A 22,141-nucleotide genomic window follows, 5' to 3' on the forward strand; every position below is an offset into this window, starting at 1 on the left:
TTACCCACGGAAATGGATGGCTAACAGTCGCTGTTGTACGTGGTGGAACAGGCGTACCCAATGTATCCGGACTGGAAAGCTTTGTTGATCGTGACATCATAGCATATCGAACATATCATGTTACTGAAAATGCTAATAAAGACTTTGGCAAATCAACGTGTGAATAAGCAGAGAATTCTGATCTGACGGGAGGCATGCTAGGGTAGTCCATGCAATTGCAATGACCCCTGAGTCCAGGTGGCTTAGTGGTCAGAACATCTGCCTAATAAGCAGGAGACCCAGGTTCAAATCCTGGTCCAGCAAATTCTCAATTTTCCCCATTGATTTCAATCAATGCCCAATCACAGCCAATGCCTGTCATTCCTTTGTGTCTTAGTTATCATTGTTTCTAGGAGAGTCCTTTTGATATAGGTTAGTGCAACACAGTTGTGCTCAGGGTATTAAGGAAAAATTCAGTATGATAGGTAAATTCCTCATAAATATCTGCATCATTAACGCTGGATAACATTTATTCACACTTAGGCAATGAGGCTGCTTACTCATTGTGGTTGATCTCATCAAAGTCAATCTATGATCATACTGCAGTTTGTTATGGATTTCATCTTTCATTAGCTTGCAAGGTGAAACAAAAAAGCAAGTAGAGTCTTACACTAAAATCCTCTTTTATTATTGATTGACAGCAAATATTTGGTTTAAACTGAGCCATATGCTTTCTCATGACTTACAGACCTCAGCAGGAGCAGTAATTTGTCCTCATTCTTACATTCTGTAATTTCATGTGCAACTTACAGATGGCCCATTGTGCTATACTAGTCTGTCAATTTTTATTCACCATTCACCATATCTGAAACAGAATAAGCTTCATCTCTTGTACATAATTACAGACATTTGTAGTTATTCTTAATTACAGGCATACATAATTACTGAAATTTAGTCATGGATTTTGAATTTTAACTTCACAAGTTCACACTCTGTACATAAAAAAATTAGGTAACATTGTAATATGAGTTTGTAGCTATACAGTTTTCTTTGAAACAATTTCCAGTCATGGACCAATCAGAGGGTAGTAATTTATTACAGATTTTAGAGAGCTAACTCTGGTAGGTGGACTGCTTTCACCAGCCTGTGTCTTGGAACACCAGTTTTCATTTGGCATCTAGGGCTGTGCTGATGGATGTGTCTTCTTATGCGCAATTCTTTTACATTTAGTTTAAGTATAATAATGAGACATATTTGTAAATCCATTTGATAGCTGAGTGTTTTAAAGTGCCCACACCAGGGCCCAAGGAGGTGCTTCTGGCCCTAGTTCGAGTCCATCGTGCAGGTTGATGATGGGAGGCCAGTGTGCCAGACAGCCTGGATGTAGCTATTAGGCAGTTTTCCACATCCCAACTCAGATACAAGATATGCAAAAAGTTTGTAAAATGATGTGACATTTGACTCTCTGATTATACTAGATGCAGAAAGGAGAAGGAAATGGATTCCTACCCAAGGGGGCTGGCAGTAGCTTTAAAATGCCTTTGGGAGTGATGGTGACCCCATGTAATAATAGCGTATATAAAGGTATGGTTTGTTTTCTAAGAAACTGGAATATACCGTACAAATCCTAACCCAGTGTTGGTTGGATAAACGGCAAAAGAAAGGAAGGAAGGAATGGGAGATGTATGTACAGAAGTACAACTGTGAGTATCTTCAGTTTTCTTGTATGAGTTAAAATCCTAGGTAAAAATCACAAAAAATATCTTTATTCATAGCTAGTTTCAGATCTGATGGGCCATCTTCAGACCTAAAATACAGAAAATGTATAAAAGATGTGAACAATTTCAAAATATATTTAATAATTGAAGTTCCATTATACAGGTTGAGTCACTAACTATTGCCATCTATAATAACTCTGAAAGTATGATAGGAGCTGAAAAGTTTGTGGGACAAAAGTTGCTTGGGACAATGGGGGCCATAATGTGACATTGGTTTCTTGTTGCTAGGTGGGATCGCCTTTTTTTTGAGAAGACGGGATGCTATAGTTTGATACTTATTTTCTGACAGCGGCTATCAAGATGAATCCAATGATGTGTAAAAGTAAGGTCTTTGAAAGTCAACAAAGGTACAAAGGTGACATGAACATCCATTTACAGAAGGTGTTCGAACTGATGATCGTTGGTATCAATGCAGTGCTGCAATCTTCTTCTTATGTATTGAGTGGTACTCCTTATCACATTGACACTTATCGAAGCACATGCTCTGACAATTCTCTCACGCATATCTTTAGGTATAGTTGGAATGTCTTTATAAACAATGTCTTTTACAAATCCCCCCCACAAAAAATCCAAAGGCATCTCAAGTGTGGTGAATGAGCTGGCCACAACACATCTCCTCCACATCCAATCCAAAGATCTGGGAATTGTCTCTGCAACTCATTTCTAACCATCAGCGAAAAATGTGCCAGACACCCATCGTGTTGATACTGCATTCTGTTCCTTGTTCCTAAAGGTATTTCTTCCAATAACAGACCTAATATTTCTTGCAGGAATATGCTGTACTTCCTACCATTACAATTCCTTTGATGAAATAGGGGCCTATAATTCTGTCCTCCAGAATCGCACACCATACATTAACCGACCATGGTTTTTGGCAGGCAGCTTGCTGCAGCCAACGATTTTCAGTTGTCCAATAATGCATGTTATGCAAATTAACATTTCTATGCTTTGTAAATGTAGCCTCATAAGTAAATAAAATGAAATTAATAAATGTGTTGTCCCTCTGAATCTGAAGTTCAGCCCATCGGCAGAATTCAGTGCAATGCATACAATCTGTACCAGTTAATTCTTGGTGGAGACTGATAGGGTAAGGATGATATTTACGGTGATGCAGAACATTAACACCACTACTCTGGCTCGTGCTCAATTCCCTTGGGATTTGAGGTGAACTAACATAAGGATCTCGAACCACAGTGGCAAGAGTACCAATTTCTGTTTCCTCATTAGTAACTTTCCTTTGCCGGATATGTTTCCAATCCATTAAAGATACAATTGTTCTCAATTCATCATACATATATTTAAATGTATGATGTGTAGCATGAGTACATTTAGGATATCTTTCAGCATATAATTCTCTAGCTGTCACTGAATTTCATTGGCTTTCTCCATAAATGAGATGCATATCGACTTGTTCTTTGAAGGAATACATCATTCAGTTGATTCAACAATATTAGTCTTACCATCCTGTTAGTGTTGTACTGCGAAACCACAAATGGTGTTTACATGTTGATGGCACATTAGATGGATACGCTGTATTTGGCGAATATTTAGTATTTGCATGATACACGACAGAGAACTGTCAGAGCATGTGCTTTGATAAGTGCCAAAGTGATTAGGAATACCACTCAGTCCAAGATAAGAAGATTGCAGAACTGCATTGATACCAATGATCATCATTTTGAACACCTCCTGTAAAAGGATGCTCAGCCACCTTTGTGACCTTCATTCACCTTCAAAGACCTTACTGTTACACATCATTGGATTCATCTCGATGGCCATTATCAGAAAATAAGTATCAAACTATAGCATCTCATTTTTAAAAAAGTTGACCTTCATATCTCTGAAGCAACCCCACCTAGCAACAAAAAACCAATGTCATATTATGGCCCCCATTGTCCCATGCAACATTTGTCCCACAAACTTTTCAGCTACTATCATACTTTCAGAGTTATTCTAGTTGGCAATAGTTAGTGACTCACCCTGTATGATTCCTATCAATATAAAATTATTATTTTGTTCAGTGTATATCACCCACCAAGCTTTGTACATTGTCACAACTTGTTGAGCTGGATTTCTCTTATTATACTGAAAGATCTTATGGGCATGTATATACTGAAAAATATGTAAGATCATGACAAAAATAGAGCTGTACAAAAAGTATTTTTGGTAAGTGGTATAAAACTATTATGTTATCTAAAGTAAAAGGTTGTCATTGTTTACAAAAATTTCTGATGTTGCCCCTTTATCATTTTTAGATCCCATGCTCATACTGCCATACCTGTGTGTTTATATGAACAATTGACAGCAGGGGTCTTGGAGAACCATTCCCAGCCCATTGTGTTGGCTGAACCTTGGTCTCAACATCATAACCATAGACCCATGCCTCACCACCAGTTATGGATTCTCTTAAGGAACACCTCATTTTCATTTGTGCTATCCAAAAGCTCTTCACAGATTGCAAGGCAAAAGTCTTTCTGATCATGAGCCATGGGATGAACTTCATGGCAATACAATGCATTACAAGATTCTGTGTCAGGATTTCATGACATGATCCAACTGAAATGTTATATTCTTCTGCAATCTCGTGGACAGTCAGTTTTTAGTTGGCATACACAATTTTGTTGACGTTCCTGAAATGAGCATTGTCGGTAGATGCCAAAGGGTGTCCTGAGCGAGGGTCATCTCTGCATTCCATCCAGCCATTTTTAAACCATGTGAACCATTTATAACACTGGGTACAGCCTAAGCATTCGTCACTGTAGGCATCCTGCATCATTTGATGTGTCTCTGTAAAGGTTTTCGAGTGTCATATGAAATGTTATGCAGACGTGTTGCACCACTAACTTTGTCATCTCAAAATTGCAAAATGTGTGACACAGCATTCTACTCAATGCATACTCAACAATAACTAACAGACATACAACAATGAAACTTCCAGCAGTTGCATATTAAACACAGGTGTGTGCAGGTATGCCAACAACATTTTGCTCCAATACACCATTGGCACAAGATTACAAATGCTCCGGAATTTCTGAACAGACCTGGTATTTGGTTTAATATCTGGGTGCTAAAACTTTAATGAATAATAAAGAACTTTACATAAGTTTAGCACAATTATACTCCGAATTTCAGTTGTCATGATTTTTTATGTAACCATGATGCTACATATAAAGCATCTCTCTGACAACCCTAGTACTTCCAAGATACATCTTGTTTACATCCACTTAATGGACTATTTAACTGTCACCCCTGTCAATCACTTGTATTAACATACAAGTGTGGAAATAAGTACACTGGATCTATAAATTTCAAAATGATGAAGCACAGCAATCAGTCATCATTTTCTTTCAGGTTTTATTAAAGCAAATCTAGATTTCAGCTAGTGCCTAGCCATTATTCATGTTTTATTTCATTGTTTCAGTACATGAGCTCATATGTCAATCCCCTGTTGTTTGGACTTTTGTTACAGTTCTTGAATGAACTCAAACAATGGAAAATCCAGGATGGAATGTAACAATATTGTGAAAAGGAAAGTTGCTATTCATCATATAACGGAGATGTTGAGTTGCAGATAGGCACAACAAAAAGCTGTCACAAGTCACTGAGTGTGGCCTCAGTTGCCTCAGTTTGCAGTCATGTGTGTGAGTTATGTTTGTGTGAGTGTGTATGTGTGTATTGTCATCTAATTCTGACACAGGCCTTACTCGCCAAAAGCTATTATTTGTGACAATCTTTTTGTTGCACCTATCTGCGACTCAGCATCTCTGCTGTATGGTGAGTAGCAACTTTTCTTTTCACCATATTCTTGAATGAACTGTGACAGAAACCCAAACCAAAGGGGACTGACATATGAGGACATGTACTGAAACTATGAAATAGTGCACTGGTAATGGCTAGGCACTAGCCAAAATCTATATTTGCTTTAATAAAACCTGAAAGAAAAGGACAACTGATTGCTGTGCTCCATCATTTTGAAAGTCATATCACAGTTGAGACATATCGTTGAGTGCATCCACATTCCTAAAGGAAAGTACCTCAATGAGGATCTATAAATGATAAATGGCCAATATTAGAAATTGTTTTAACCAATGGCAACATTCTACTTTATGTAAGATATTCATTTTTATACCACTTACCAAATATACTTTTGTGCATGTTTATTTTTTGTCACAATCTATTATATTTTCCATTTTGTACATGCCTTCAAGATACTTTAATTTAAGAGCAGTTCAGCTCAACAGGTTATGGCAATGTGTAAGGCCTGGATGCTGGTATGCACTGAACACTTCATGATCCTTTAATTTAATAAGAACAATTCAGCTCAACAGGTTATGATGATGTGTAAAGCCTGGAGGCTGGTACACACTGAACAAAACAATAATTTTATATTGGCATGTATCATATAATGGATATTAAATTATTAACTGTATCTTGTTGTTTAGCTCTTATATGCAGTCTTCTGTATTTTTTATCCAAAGATGTCTCACCAATGAGCTGGAACTAGTTACCAACAAAGATATTTTTGTGATCTTGGCTTAGGATATTTTATCAATACATTTCAACATAACAGATCACTTGTCTCTCTGTTTGACAGTGTCAGATAACAACAAAAACCATAAGTTTTCCAAACAGAGGTTGAGAGTGATCTCTTTAGCCAGCCCTACACGTTTCCTTTATGATATGTATATTAAATTTTCTATATGTTGCTTGTACGAGGGTTGGAACTTTAATAGTGGGAACTATTTATTATTTACAGCTCGTACAAAATATATACATGTTTCAAAGATTTTCTGACCTTCAAAGTGGTCAGCAGCATTGTGTATAACCTGTTGTCAGTGATGTGGAAGTCACAGAATGCTCTTGGCAATGCCAGTTGTGTTGACAGTTCAAGCAGTGCGTTCTATTGCCCAACAAATTTGTAGCAGTTCTGAAGCAAATGCCAGGAAGTGTTTCCTTCAGTTTATAAATCAAGTTGAACTCATGAGGGCTTAAGTCAGGGGAGTGCAGTAGGTGGTATAGCACTTAGCAGCCCCAGCAGTCAAACAAATCAGTAACAGTTTGCACTGTATGTGCTTGAGCATTGTCCTGCAAAATGATGGTCCGGTCCTGCAGAAAGTGTCAACACTTCTGTCTCTATGCTGTTCATTTTTGGAACACAACATATGACCATGACAGAAGTGATGACATTTTCTGCAGGACTGGACCATTGTTTTGCAGGACAATGCTCAAGCACGTACAGTGCAAGCTGTCACTGATTTGTTTGACTGCTGGGGCTGCTAAGTGCTATACCACCTACTGCACGCCCCTGACTTAAACACTTGTAAGTTCAACTCGATTTATAAACTGAAGGAAACACATCACGGCATTTGCTTCAGAACTGCTACAAATTTGTTGGGCAATAGACCATGCCACTCGAACTGTCAACACAACTGGCACTGCTAAGAGTATCCTATGACTGTCACATCGCTGGCAGTGGGTTATACAAAATGTTGCTGACTACTTTCAAGGTCAGTAAAACTTTGAAACATTTATCTATTTTGTACGTTATAAATAGTTGCCACTATTTAACTTCCAACCCTCGTATGTGAAGTGTGTTCCCATTCCAGCAGTCCATAAAAAATAAGAGACTGGAACAGTCCAAAATATCCCCTTCTAAAGACAGCTTGTTACTGGGCTTGGTTTAAATGCGGTGTCTTTTCCATGTGGTTGATGATGATTTTAGAAAGTACGTTGTGCATTATGGAAGAGGGATGATATGTCTGTAGCTTTTATGCATCCTCTGTCTCATTTTGTTTGAAAATTACAGTGTAATTCCCATTCTTAGGGAATGTCTTCCTCTGCAGGATTTCTGTATATAATTTTGCAGGTTCATTTATTATTAATTTTCGTCACCTTTAATGATTTCTATTGAGAAACACCATCTCCAGGTCCCTTTTCTTTCTCTTTGTACCTTGAATAGTTTTTATTTCTTTGAGCCTTGAATAGATTTTGTGTTTCACTAGTTGTTACTTCCACTATGAATTTTCTGTGATTCTAATTCATCTCTTGATTCTCTGTACTGTTAGTCTCCCACTGCTGAAATGTAATGGCTACCAACATACTCTTTTCTCAATTGTTTTTTGTATCAGATTTGCATTGTACCTTCATAAAGCCTCTGGAAGGTTTTTCTCAATTGTTTACTTTAGTTTAGTATACTTTGTCTTTCTTTTCTTCTCTTTTACTTGAAACTCTTGCCATTCCATCTCTGGTTTCATCCGTTAACAATATACATTGGATGGATGTAGTCAATTACAATATAATTTCTTATATTTAATTTGTTTCAGAAACTTTGATAATAAATACAAATATTTTATATCAGTATATATAAATAATATTACTTTTCCATATTCAGATATTCTTCAACATTATAAAAACTATGTGCTAGTAAAAATTGTTTAAGGTCTACCTTAAATTTATGAAATTCTTTAATTTTGTTTATTGTAGCAGGCAGTGCAGTAAAAAGTATTTTGGGCTGGTAGTTTACCCTTTTTTGGTAGAGTGCTCCTTTGTGGATGTCTCTGTGAAAATCATCTCTGTTCCTTATTTCATGGTTATGAAACTGATTATTTAATGTTGAAAATTCCTGGTGAGTTTTCAGAAAGCAAACACATTCTTAGATGTATAAGCTAGGAAGAGACATTTTTTAAATTTGTTAAATATTTTCCTGCATGACACTCTACTGGGAACCCCTTTCATTATTCTAATGGCCCTTTTTTGAAGTTTGAAAGCTTGTTTTGGCATACCTGTATTTCCCCAGAAGATCACACCATATCTAAGCAAACTGTTCATACAAGCATAATAAGACACACAGCAGTGATTCAGTGTTGCAACATTCCTGAAGCATTCTTAGCACATAACAGTATTTACTTAGTTATTTACTCAAAACTTCTAGATGCTTTTCCCCTCTCAAGGGCTCATCCACCCATATACCTAGGAATTTTGTGTAAAGTGTATGAATGCTTAATCATTCCTTTTAAGGGGATGCTGTTGTCAAATCATCCATGTTTACATAATCAGCAAGCGTAACAAAACAGGAATCTTTGTCTTTTATATAAAAGGATGTAGTAGGTCACATGAAGACTTGTAAACTCATTATATCTTAATCAAAAAGCCTCAGTTAAAGAAACTAAAACAAGGATAGCAATGGCAAAAGAGGCATTTTATAAGAAAAGGAGAATTTCTGCAGCAGTCTGGACAGGGAACTGAGGAAAAGGCTCATAAAATGTTTTGTGTGGAGTGTTCTTATGTATGGTGCTGAAACATGGACTTTGAGGAAGAAAGACAGAGAAAATCTGGATGCTTTTGAGATGTGGACATGGCAGAGGATGGAAAGAATAAGTTGGAAGGACATAGTAAAAACTGAAAAGGTACTGAGAAGAGTGGGAGGGAAAAGACAGTTACTAGATGTAATAAAAAGAAGAAAAAGAAATTGGATTGGGCATATATTAAGAAAGAATGGTAGACTGTTAAAAACAGTTTTAGAAGGGTATGTAGAAGGGAAAAGGAAGCAAGGAAAGAAAAGCTTTCAGATACTGGATGATGTGATGGACGGAACAACATACAGCAGCCTTAAGAAGGAAGCAATGGATCACAGAAAATGGAGAGGCAAAGCCTCCGCTAATATTGCAGAAAACTAATGATGATGAGTTCACATAATAATTCTTATTGATTTATGTCATGTGCACTCTTTGCTTCCAACCTGCCAAGTTAGGTGAGAGCACTAAATGCATTGCTTCCTGGGCTTGGGCATGCGCACCGTCCCCGAATCGAATCCGCCCAGCGGATTAACGATGATGGCCGGTGTGCCGGCCAGCCTGGTTGTAGTTTTTAGGTGGTTTTCCACATCCTACTAGGTGAATACCAAGCTGGTCCCCATGTCCTGCCTCAGTTACACAGCCTGCGGACATCTGAACACATTCGCACTTTTCCATGGATTATGCTAATCGCAGTCAGTTGGGGTACACTAATTCCGTCCTGGGGGATACTGGGTGGCGGCAGGAAGAGCATCCGGCCACCCATTAAACTAACCTTGCCAAATCCAATTAACCACGCCGACCCTGCGTAACTGTGGGAATACGGCACAAATAATAGACAGACTCTTTGCTGCCAAATGTCACTCCTAGTGGATGCACTGTGAGAATCAATAATGCAGATGACTGAATTCAGTAAGAAGTATAACATGAAGTGCTACATCCTTTTATATAAATGACAAACATTCCTGTCTTATTATGCACGAAATGTGTAAACATGCTTGACAGAAGGACAGTATCCTCTTATAAGGAACAATTATGCAATGAGACACGTCATAATGAGCTTGATATTGGCTGATAGGCTGAAATTGCAACTTGAATAAAAACATCTAATAACAGCCGAGGCAGAAAAAATACTCATTTCTAAAAAAATAAATAAGTAAATAAATAATAAAATAAAATAAGAGAATGGAATGGGAGGGGAGGAGTGGCTAATTGCTAACAGATATCAAGTCTGTTCTATTCTTTCATAAACATACTTGGATATCAGAACAGGAAACCTCTGTGTATCAGTTCAAGAGCTCAGAGTCCACCAGTGTGAGATGACCCAATGAGTGAATCTGTTTGGAAGTCTGGAGTTAACCAAAGTATTTTTGTGGCCTGTCCTGCATCTGTACTTCTTCATTCTCTTGGCTATCAGATTTCTTTATCTCTCCTCCCACTTTTTGTTTATTGATCTGGACCTGCAGTCTGATTTTCACTTCTTTTATAGTTTTAATTTTGGTCTTACATATTCAGAATAGGAAGTTTATGGTTTTTGTATGAAACCCAAATAAATTGTTACTAGCGTAATTTATTTTTGTTAATTTTTAACCAATCACAGCAAGGTAAGTGATTTAAAAGGTCTATTTCAATTATTTTACTAATAATTTCTTCCCTTGTTCTTAGGGTTGTTTGGGAGCCTCCAGTTTCTGCTAAAATGGGTGGTAACATTACACTATATACATCTCCCCTACCTGGATCAGGACCTTTGCTTGTATTTATGCTGAATATCTTGGATGGTTATATACCTACCTCTGATGAGATCACAACATATCAGCGTATCACAGAAGCTTTTAAATATGGGTATGGCAGAAGGACAGAATTAGGTGATCCTTATTTTAATGAGAGTGTTTTAGAGGTTGGTGCTTGACTAAAAGTTTGCTATTACATTGTGGCAACTCTGATAACATTTTCATTGCAATCTCTTTTTTTCTTTATTCACAGATTGTTAAAAACTTAACATCAAGAAGTTATGCAGAAAGTATACGTGCACAAATAACTGATACTGAAACATACAGTGACCCGGAACACTATGGAGCTGTGTTGAGTCAGCCTGATGATCATGGGACAGCACATATTTCAGTCATTGCACCTAATGGAGATGCTGTCTCTGTCACAAGTACCATCAATTTAATGTATGTAATAAGGTTTTTGAAAAGTTCAAGTTCCTTAAAATGTGAAAAATTATTTTAATGACAATATTATCAAAAGGATAGATAGCTACTCACCATAAAGTGGAAATGCTGTGTCACAGACAGGCACAACAGAAAGACTGCTAAACAAGGAAGCTTTCGGCCAGACTTGAATTTGGCAGTGGCAGGCAGACAGTGGTCAAGTGTGAGAATTGCATTTGTGTAAATGTGTGTGTGTGTGTGTGTGTGTGTGTGTGTGTGTGTGTGTGTGTGTGAATGGATAGGTGGGTGGATGCGTTTTTTCTAAGGAAGAAGAAGGCATTTTAACCAAAAGCTTACTTCTTTGGCAGTCTTTTTGTTGTGCCTGTCTGCGACTCATCATTCCACTATATTTTTTTGTATGTCCATCCTTGTGATTGGAGGCCTGAGGGATTTCGGCCATTCAGTTGTGTAATAAAATGGAACACCTACAGCCATCCTTATGATGCCATTATATGTGTACCAGTTTCAGTGCTTCAGTGCACCATTTTCAGGCCTTAGCTGCCACTGAGTGGGTTAACACCATCTGTATACACAATGTATCAGTGGCCAACATCTATAACTGGTTGTGACAAAGCAAACTGGGAATAATTTTAATTCCCCTCTTGTTTTCGCATCTGCCTCCTTAAATTTGTTTGTTACTTTTAACTATTTAACATTAACATATGCGAATATAATCTGTATTTTCATAAAAGAAGAAGGTTGGCCCTCAGTTTCAAAGAATATAACACCAGATCTAATTTTGTGCTTAGTTTTATATATGTAATTGATTTTCTAATTTATTTTGACTATGCCTAGTTAGTATTTTTCATTATGGGGTGAAATCAGTAACTGTTTCATAACTTAAATTCTATCGTTTACATATAAACAAATATAAATTCTGTAATAACTGTAAACATTTGGAAGATGAAATGCTAGTAATCTCAAAGTACCTATTTTGCTCTAGTCAGAAACTTGTTACCAAAGCCAGCTCTTCATTTATTCCAAAGTAATTAACTGTTTTGTCAAAAGTGTTGTTTATATAACTATAGTTGTTAATTTCATGATTTAAACAAATAACTTGACCTAACTTTTGTAGTAGAAGAAACTGTTAAAGAGGCACAATTTTTCTATGCATTCGGTTAATTTAATGAGTTAAATTTAACTTTGAACAATGTGTAGTTTCAGTACCAATTATTGTGATTATATATAAGGGCCCAATTTTTGGTCACGAGACAGTCAGTTCAAGGCCGAGTTTCAGATGAGTAACCTGAGCTGGTTAGAACTACAACAATGCTTCAAATTAACTGTGGAATAAGTGTTAAACAATTAGGCCGGGTGTAAAAACAGTGACAATGTCTGCTCCATATGTACCTGATTATTCTTCAAGAACTGTGAACTTTATGGTTAGGTTTTACTGCCCGTAGATGTTCAACAAGAAACTGTTGTAGCAGTATGAGGAGTTTTGCCTGCAAACTATTATTAAAGCTTATGGAAAATTTAACCAATAGTGCATTGGCCATACACATATAACTGTGTATTATTCGGAGGTTGTGTAAAGTGAAAATTAAAGTACTGTAAAACGTAACTGTGCATCTGTCGGCTGCATCATTTAAAGTAGTCAGTGTCGGAATCCACAACTGATTTTTCAGCCAGTGTAGCAATGCAGTATGAAGACACCGAGGACAATCAACAAACATCAGTCGACAAATAAATAAAAGCAGGTGGGACCCCCACATGGTTTTTGCAGACTGCCTCTGATAGTGATGCTATCTCTCCAGCCACAAACTAGTTGATGATTGGAGAGACAGCACACTGTTACAGGTAGTCGGTGAAAACCAGTTACAGGTGTTGGCCACTGATGCATTGTGTATACAGATGGTGTTAACCCTGTCAGCATCAGCTAAGGCTTAAAGATGGTGCACTGAAGCACCAAAACTGGTAGCCATATAATAAAAGACATCATAAGAATGGCTGTAGGCATTCAGTTTTATTACATTTTCAGTATATGGTGAGTAGCAATTTATTCTGTTCATAATATTGTCATCATTTCATGCTGGACTTCCATTATTTGGAAAATTATTTTAAATTGTTGCATTTCCATTATCAAAACTAAAAAGAATGCAGAAGAATCAAATTTTAGGGGAAAATGTTAAATTATCACCATTAAGTATAATCTTGTTTGAATGAGGTTTTATCTGTGTTTGTAGATGCACACTGCGTATTGTACTAACATTCTGATTCATAATCAGCATAATTATAATATACTACAGATTTTCAGCAGTCATCAGCATTATTTTCCCCCCCACAACATTTGTTTAGTCATTGTTAAATTTCAGCTATCCCTATTGCAGTAGTCAGCACAACACAGGACCTTGAGTATTTGTATCTGTAGCAGTCTGTCGATGGCAATGACACCATCCCTTGAAGAGTATGACTGAATGTGGCCTGGTTTTATGACTCATCAGCTTTCAGCACTTAACTTCGAGATCTCAGATGGGGCTTTCAGCTCTTCTGCTTAACACTTTCTACAATGTCAGTGGGCTACAAAAATTCTTATTTAAGATTTGTGTGTTGTTACAGTACCTTCCAGTGTGGTCAGAATGGCATTATGTTCCCTTCAAAGTGAGGTCATATGGCTGAATTGGCAGTTCAGACATATCACTCAAGTGGTGTTTGGCATTGATCTTAGTTGCGTGCCATGATATTTGCAGTATCGGCTCTCCTACCTATCTAGCATTCCAGTTGTGACACTGATCAAGCCTGGCTTGGCTCAGTGCCAGCTGGGTGTAATGACAGCCTTTCCAAAACTGCATGAAAAACAACTCTTGCCATTTTGTATTTATTTGTTTACATGTCAAGTCCCCTAGGACCAAATTGAGGAGCAAACCTCCAAGGTCATGGAACATATCAGTACATGAAATTACAACATAAAAGTAATAAGAGATGAAAATAAAATGTTTATGAACCCAAAAATTGTTGTGGTCTTCAGTCCTGAGACTGGTTTGATGCAGCTCTCCATGCTACTCTATACTGTGCAAGCTTCTTCATCTCCCAGTACCTACTGCAGCCTACATCCTTCTGAATCTGCTTAGTGTATTCATCTCTTGGTCTCCCTCTACAATTTTTACCCTCGACGCTGCCCTCCAGTACTAAATTGGTGATCCCTTGATGCCTCAGAACATGTCCTACCAACTGATCCCTTCTTCTGGTCAAGTTGTGCAACAAACTCCTCTTCTCCCCAATATTCAATTCCTCCTCATTAGTTATGTGATCTACCCATCTAATCTTCAGCATTCTTCTGTAGCACCACATTTTGAAAGCTTCTATTCTCTTCTTGTCTAAACTATTTATCATCCATGTTTCACTTCCATACATGGCTACACTCCATACAAATACTTTTAGAAACGACTTCCTGACACTTAAATCTATACTCGATGTTAACAAATTTCTCTTCTTCAGAAACGCTTTCCTTGCCATTGCCAGTCTGCTTTTTATATCCTCTCTACTTCAACCATCATCAGTTATTTTGCTCCCCAAATAGCAAAACTCCTGAACTCAACGTATGTATCACAATCTTTGTAGTGGCTTAACATTTTAGAAATGGGTTTTATGCACCCTCCCTGTTTGTCAACTTGCTTATGAATGAAAAGGACTGGTTCAGAGTTTTCAAATGTGAAGAAAATGACACAACTGTTTCATTAAATTGGACACAAAATTTGTGCACTTTTAAGTATTTATGGTATCCAGTACACCAAATGAAGGATCCAACTATTTACCTTTGCTTGTGCTACTAGTTTAACTTATTGGTCTGGAATTGCTATCACTTCTATATACCATGATAAATGATCTATTGTTGTTAATGTATACTTATTCACTCCTGGTGTCATGTTAAATGGGCCTAAAATATGTAGTCCAATCATTTCAAAAGGTTTCGATGCATCCGGTAACCTTTGTAACATAATTTTATGATGACTAAGGTTAGCCTCCTGCACACATGGTGTGCAGTCTTTCACATATTATTCCACATCAAGTCTCCTAGTCTTTATCAGAATTTCTCTGCGACTTATCTATCCATTGTTCTGTGACTGCCATGACTTGCTAAAACGTGATCATGCACTTTTTAAAAATCTCATCCCTGAATGTGCCAGAACTATCATATGTGGTCTGTTCATTGATCTGCAGAGTAAGCAATCATGCATCAAGAAATAAAGCTGTGACCCAAATCTCTGATAGCCTATGACAGATGCTTATGCCTTTTGCCATTCAGCCACATTCTTGGCTTGTGTTTACAGCACTACAATTTCATTTTTTTTTTTTTTTACTTATAGTATCTGCAGTTGTATGCTTGTTACCAAGTTTATGAATAACTTCATAGTCTAATTCATTCAGTTTGAGTGTCCATCTCATCAGTCTTCTGGAAGGATATTTTAATCCCAACAATCAAATTAGTTGATCATACAAATGGTATCGAAAATAGTTGATTCTGTAAATAACTGCTAAAATCTCCTTTTCTGTAATGGAGTAGTTCTCTTCCACCCTATTCAGTTGTCTGGATGCATAAGCTACTGGGTGTTCTTTATCATCTACCTTTCAACTCAAAATTCAACCAACTGCACTGCTGCTGGGATCACATGAGAATAAGGAAATATCAGTACTGGATCTGAGATCAATACTTGTTTCAATGTTTCCAATGCTGTTTGACACTATAATCTTACCCTCCCACACATCACCAGTAGAGTTTCAGTTTCTTCACAATAATTAACTTCTTTTAATAAGCTTTGTGAAGTAAGATTTGCAAATAAACTTTTTAACTTATCTTTATTTTCTCATTGTTGACTGTAGTTCGTCATGTCTAGGGGTAAATTCTTGAGGCTGTAATTTTTGAATTTGTGGGTTCCAGATGACATGATAACTGATGAAGTAAGCCTTCTGCATAATTTCTGTTTCTATGACTTTTTTATTTTATCCCATTTTTCTATGTCACACTGTCTTTACAATCTCCACTTTAATACAGAAATTTACACTGTTGTTGCTAAACATAAAAACACATCAGATTCCATCAGTGGCTTGCCCACTACTCACCCATTTTGTGGTACTAACTATATTCCAAAGAGTTTACAAAACAAAAAGAGTTTACAAACTTTCTTGACAAAAGAACAATCCTCACCAAGATATATGATTATTTTATAAATGAGTCCAGAAATAAATTTAATAAATATTGTCAAATTATGCAATTAATAATAGGAATTTTAAGTATGCCACATATTTCATAATTTCAAATGTTTCTAAAAGAAGAGTGATTTTAACTGTACATACAGAGTTAATACATATCTATTGTAATAAAGTAATTTCTTTTTATAGATTTTAGCCTGAAATATAATACATCATATACAAAATCTTATGAAATTCATTTATTTAAATATCTGGGATAATGTTCACCTATACAAGATTCAAAAATATTTTTGGTATCAGTTACTTCTGTTAAAGAGAGGTAATGTTAGAGGAGGGTGTCCCATTACAGCACTCTGTCGCCCACCCAAATTTTATACCTTGCCTTAATAAATGATTCAATTGTTCGCAATTTCAGCAGAATTCCTGATGAAATTTTGATAATAATTATGTAGGACTATGAGTGATTGCACAGTAGAACCTCAATAATCTGTCCCCCATGGGGCTGGGAGCATGGCTGGAACATGAAAAGGGTCAGATTATAAGAGGAATGCTTTTATTGATCTGCAACATAATGACACAGTATCTTGTGACTGCCATTAGCATCACTATAGAGAGCAGTAGTTATTCTATCTTAAGCAAGTTTTGTAACTGTTACAGAATCATTTTTTGCAACAAAGTTTTTGTAGCGAATATTTTGTAGTTTAAGCCAGACATGGCAAAGTTATGCACTTGGTCAGATTAAGCTCTTTAATTAAGTTTTCTGTTTTCAGAACAAATTAATTGACAGCTGTTTCATCAGCAGACAGCATCTCCCTGGAAATAATTACATTTTGATTGCCATGTCTTTTTTTCCGCCAATGTAACCAGCCTTCATTCATGGTAAACCTTTCATTTTCATTTCTTCCATTAATTTTTCATGCAATATCAGTGCTTTCTCTTCTGCTAAACTGGACCCTCAAAGCATTATCTAGAATTTCACTTTTAGGCTTCTGCAAAGTCTTGGGTATTTTCAGTCCCTTCTCATCATCAATCTTGGTTTTTATGGCTTTCAAGAGTTTTCCTATTTTTTTCTCCAGTATTTAACAGTTGTTACACCAATGCCCACCTCACTTGCAGTGTTTTGAAGAGGCTAGGCTTATCTAATCTTTCAAGTAATTTAAATTTCTCAGCCAAAGACAGCGTCATGTGTTTATGTTCATTTGATGCCACACTGTAGTTTCACCCACATTAATGTGAAAAAGGAACACTATCATTAATTTATAAAACAAATACACTCCTGGAAATTGAAATAAGAACACCGTGAATTCATTGTCCCAGGAAGGGGAAACTTTATTGACACATTCCTGGGGTCAGATACATCACATGATCACAATGACAGAACCACAGGCACATAGACACAGGCAACAGAGCATGCACAATGTCGGCACTAGTACAGTGTACATCCACCTTTCGCAGCAATGCAGGCTGCTATTCTCCCATGGAGACGATCGTAGAGATGCTGGATGTAGTCCTGTGGAACGGCTTGCCATGCCATTTCCACCTGGCGCCTCAGTTGGACCAGCATTCGTGCTGGACGTGCAGACCGCGTGAGACGACGCTTCATCCAGTCCCAAACATGCTCAATGGGGGACAGATCCGGAGATCTTGCTGGCCAGGGTAGTTGACTTACACCTTCTAGAGCACGTTGGATGGCACGGGATACATGCGGACGTGCATTGTCCTGTTGGAACAGCAAGTTCCCTTGCCGGTCTAGGAATGGTAGAACGATGGGTTCGATGACAGTTTGGATGTACCGTGCACTATTCAGTGTCCTCTCGACGATCACCAGTGGTGTACGGCCAGTGTAGGAGATCGCTCCCCACACCATGATGCCGGGTGTTGGCCCTGTGTGCCTCGGTCGTATGCAGTCCTGATTGTGGCGCTCACCTGCACGGCGCCAAACACGCATACGACCATCATTGGCACCAAGGCAGAAGCGACTCTCATCGCTGAAGACGACACGTCTCCATTCGTCCCTCCATTCACGCCTGTCGCGACACCACTGGAGGCGGACTGCACGATGTTGGGGCGTGAGCGGAAGATGGCCTAACAGTGTGCGGGACCGTAGCCCAGCTTCATGGAGACGGTTGCGAATGGTCCTCGCCAATACCCCAGGAGCAACAGTGTCCCTAATTTGCTGGGAAGTGGCGGTGCGGTCCCCTACGGCACTGCGTAGGATCCTACGGTCTTGGCGTGCATCCGTGCGTCGCTGCGGTCCGGTCCCAGGTCGACGGGCACGTGCAATTTCCGCCGACCACTGGCGACAACATCGATGAACTGTGGAGACCTAACGCCCCACGTGTTGAGCAATTCGGCGGTACGTCCACCCGGCCTCCCGCATGCCCACTATACGCCCTCGCTCAAAGTCCGTCAACTGCACATACGGTTCACGTCCACGCTGTCGCGGCATGCTACCAGTGTTAAAGACTGCGATGGAGCTCCGTATGCCACGGCAAACTGGCTGACACTGACGGCGTCGGTGCACAAATGCTGCGCAGCTAGCGCCATTCGACGGCCAACACCGCGGTTCCTGGTGTGTCCGCTGTGCCGTGCGTGTGATCATTGCTTGTACAGCCCTCTCGCAGTGTCCGGAGCAAGTATGGTGGGTCTGACACACCGGTGTCAATGTGTTCTTTTTTCCATTTCCAGGAGTGTACATACCCAATAACCTTTATTGACTGAGTTATAAAGAAGTTATTTCATACTAAAACTCATCGAACTACTACACCTATCAACAATCAATGGCCTAGTGATCCATCTCGCAGATGATGAGTCATGCAAACAAACAGGGACAGTTGGACCAAGCAGGGACCATCTGAGGTTGGATTAATGAGGCTCTACTGTAACTGAATTGTTGTTTATGGTGTCAAGAAGTCACCCAATAATTACATGCATGAGGTAGTTAAATTCCATCTGTACAAAAAGGTATTTACCCATGCTGAGTGACAGATATGCTGTTCATAGTCCGTCACTGAAGAACACCTGCCTTGGCATAAGTTGTCCAATGTATCTGTAATATTGTGGATGTAATACACATCAGTGGCAGTTTTTGTGTTCAAGTAATGGGAATTGCAATAGAATCTGTTTTTCGTAGTACTATAAGGTAATTTTTTGGAACAGTGATGGCATTTGCACCCCATGGACTATCATTATGTTCTATTATTCCATCTGCTGCTTGCTGATCAATGAATTCTGAAGGTCACAGTTAAAGCAGGCTCAAACTTGGAAATTGGACGTCTCTATAGGCCCCCTGGCTCAGCGGCTGTTGTGGCAGAACATCTGAAGGAAAATTTGGAAAATATTTCAAGTAGATTTCCCGACCATGTTATAGTTTTGGCTGGAGATTTTAATTTACCAGATATAGAATGGGAGACTCAAATGTTCATAATAGGTGGCAGGGACAAAGAATCCAGTGAAATTTTTTTGAGTGCATTATCTGAAAACTACCTTGAGCATTTAAACAGAGAACCGACTCATGGCAATAACATATTAGACCTTCTGGTGACAAACAGACCCGAACTATTTGAAACAGTTAACACAGAACAGGGAATCAGCAATCATAAAGTGGTTACAGCATCAGTGATTTCAGCCATAAATAGAAATATTAAAAATGTAGGAAGATTTTTCTGTTTAGCAAAAGTGACAAAATACAGATTTAACAGTACTTGACGGCTCAACACAAAAGTTTTAACTCAAGTACAGATAGTGTTTAGGATCAGTGGACAAAATTCAAAACCATCATACAATATGCATTAGATGAGTATGTGCCAAGCAAGATCATAAGAGATGGAAAAGAGCCACTGTGGTACAACAACCAAGCTAGAAAACTGCTACGGAAACAAAGGGAACTTCACAGCAAACATAAACATAGCCAAAGCCTTGCAGACAAACAAAACTTATATGAAGCGAAATATAGTGTGGGGAGGGCTATGCAAGAGGTCTTCAGTGAATTCGAAAGTAAAGGTTTATGTACTGACTTGGCAGAAAATCCTAAGAAATTTTGGTCTTATGTCAAAGCGGTAGGTGGATCAAAACAAAATGTCTAGACACTCTGTGACCAAAATTGTACTGAAACAGAGGATGACAGACTAAAGGCCGAAATACTAAATGTCTTTTTCTAAAGCTGTTTCACAGAGAAAGACTGCACTGTAGTTCCTTCTCTAGATTATCGTACAGGTGACAAAATGGTAGATATCAAAATAGATGACAGAGGGATAGAAAAACAATTAAAATCACTCAAAAGAGGAAATGCCGCTGGACCTGATGGGATACCAGTTCAATTTTACACAAAGTACGTGAAGGAACTTGCCCCCCTTGCTTTCAGCAGTGTACCGTAGGTCTCTAGAAGAGCATAGCATTCCAAAAGATTGGAAAAGGGCACAGGTCATCCCCGTTTTCAAGAAGGGACATCGAACAGATGTGCAGAACTATAGACCTATATCTCTAATGTTGATCAGTTCTAGAATTTTGGAACACGTATTATGTTCAAGTATAATGACTTTTCTGGAGACTAGAAATCTACTCTGTAGGAATCAGCATGGGTTTTGACAAAGACGATCATGGGAAATCTAGCTTGAGCTATTCATCCACGAGACTCAGAGGGCCATAGACACGGGTTCCCAGGTAAATACTGTGTTTCTTGACTTCCACAAGGCGTTTGATACAGTTCCCCACAGTCGTTTAATGAACAAACTAAGAGCAGAAGCATATGGAAAATCAGACCAATTGTATGATTGGATTGAAGAGTTCCTAGATAACAGAACGCAGCATGTCATTCTCAATGGAGGGTAGTCTTCCGAAGTAAGAGCGATTTCAGGTGTGCTGCAGGGGAGTATTGTAGGACCATTGCTATTCACAATACATATAAATGACCTTGTGGATAACATCGGAAGTTCACTGAGGCTTTTTGCGGATGATGCTGTAGTATATCGAGAGGTTGTAACAATGGTAAATTATACTGAAATGCAGGAGGATCTGCAATGAATTGACGCATGGTGCAGGGAATGGCAATTGAATCTCAATGTAGACAAGTGTAATGTGCTGCGAATACATAGAAAGAAAGATCCTTTATCATTTAGCTACAATATAACAGGTCAGCAACTGGAAGCAGTTAATTCCATAAATTATCTGGGAGTAGGCATTAGGAGTGATTTAAAATGGAATGACCATATAAAATTAATCGTTGGTAAAGCAGATGCCAGACTGCGATTCATTGGAAGAATCATAAGGAAGTGCAGTCCGAAAACAAAGGAAGTTGGTTACAGTACACTTGTTTGCCCACTACTTGAATATTGCTCACCAGTGTGGGATCCATACCAGATAGGGTTGATAGAAGAGATAGAGAAGATCCAATGGAGAGCAGTGTGCTTCGTTACAGGATCATTTAGTAAGCGTTTACTAATCGTGAAAGCATTACTTAGATGATAGATAAACTCCAGTGGAAGACTCTGCAAGAGAGGTGTACAGTAGCTCAGTATGGGTTTTTGTTGAAATTTCAAGAACATACCTTCACCAAGGAGTCAAGCAGTATATTGCTCCCTCTTACGTATATCTCGCGAAGAGACCATGAGGATAAAATCAGAGTGATTAGAGTCCACACAGAGGCATACCGACAATCTTTCTTTCCACAAACAATATGAGACTGGAACAGAAGCGAGAACTGATAGAGGAACTCAAGGTACCCTCTGCC

General features: G+C 38.4%; 1 protein-coding gene across 4 annotated transcripts in view; it reads left to right on the top strand.

Annotated features, from left to right (window-relative positions):
• Window positions 1-22,141, top strand: part of LOC124552058 (scoloptoxin SSD14-like) — a 447,845-nt gene that overhangs the window by 411,796 nt on the left and 13,908 nt on the right. For all 4 annotated transcript variants that reach the window (XM_047126487.1, XM_047126490.1, XM_047126488.1 and 1 more), the window contains 2 exons: window positions 10,715-10,946; window positions 11,033-11,223. In XM_047126487.1, coding sequence (XP_046982443.1) covers window positions 10,715-10,946; window positions 11,033-11,223 — 423 coding nt within the window. The remainder of the gene's footprint in view (window positions 1-10,714; window positions 10,947-11,032; window positions 11,224-22,141) is intronic.

Source organism: Schistocerca americana, chromosome 1, assembly GCF_021461395.2.
Source record: "Schistocerca americana isolate TAMUIC-IGC-003095 chromosome 1, iqSchAmer2.1, whole genome shotgun sequence".
In the NCBI taxonomy this organism is placed as follows: Eukaryota; Metazoa; Arthropoda; class Insecta; order Orthoptera; family Acrididae; genus Schistocerca; species Schistocerca americana.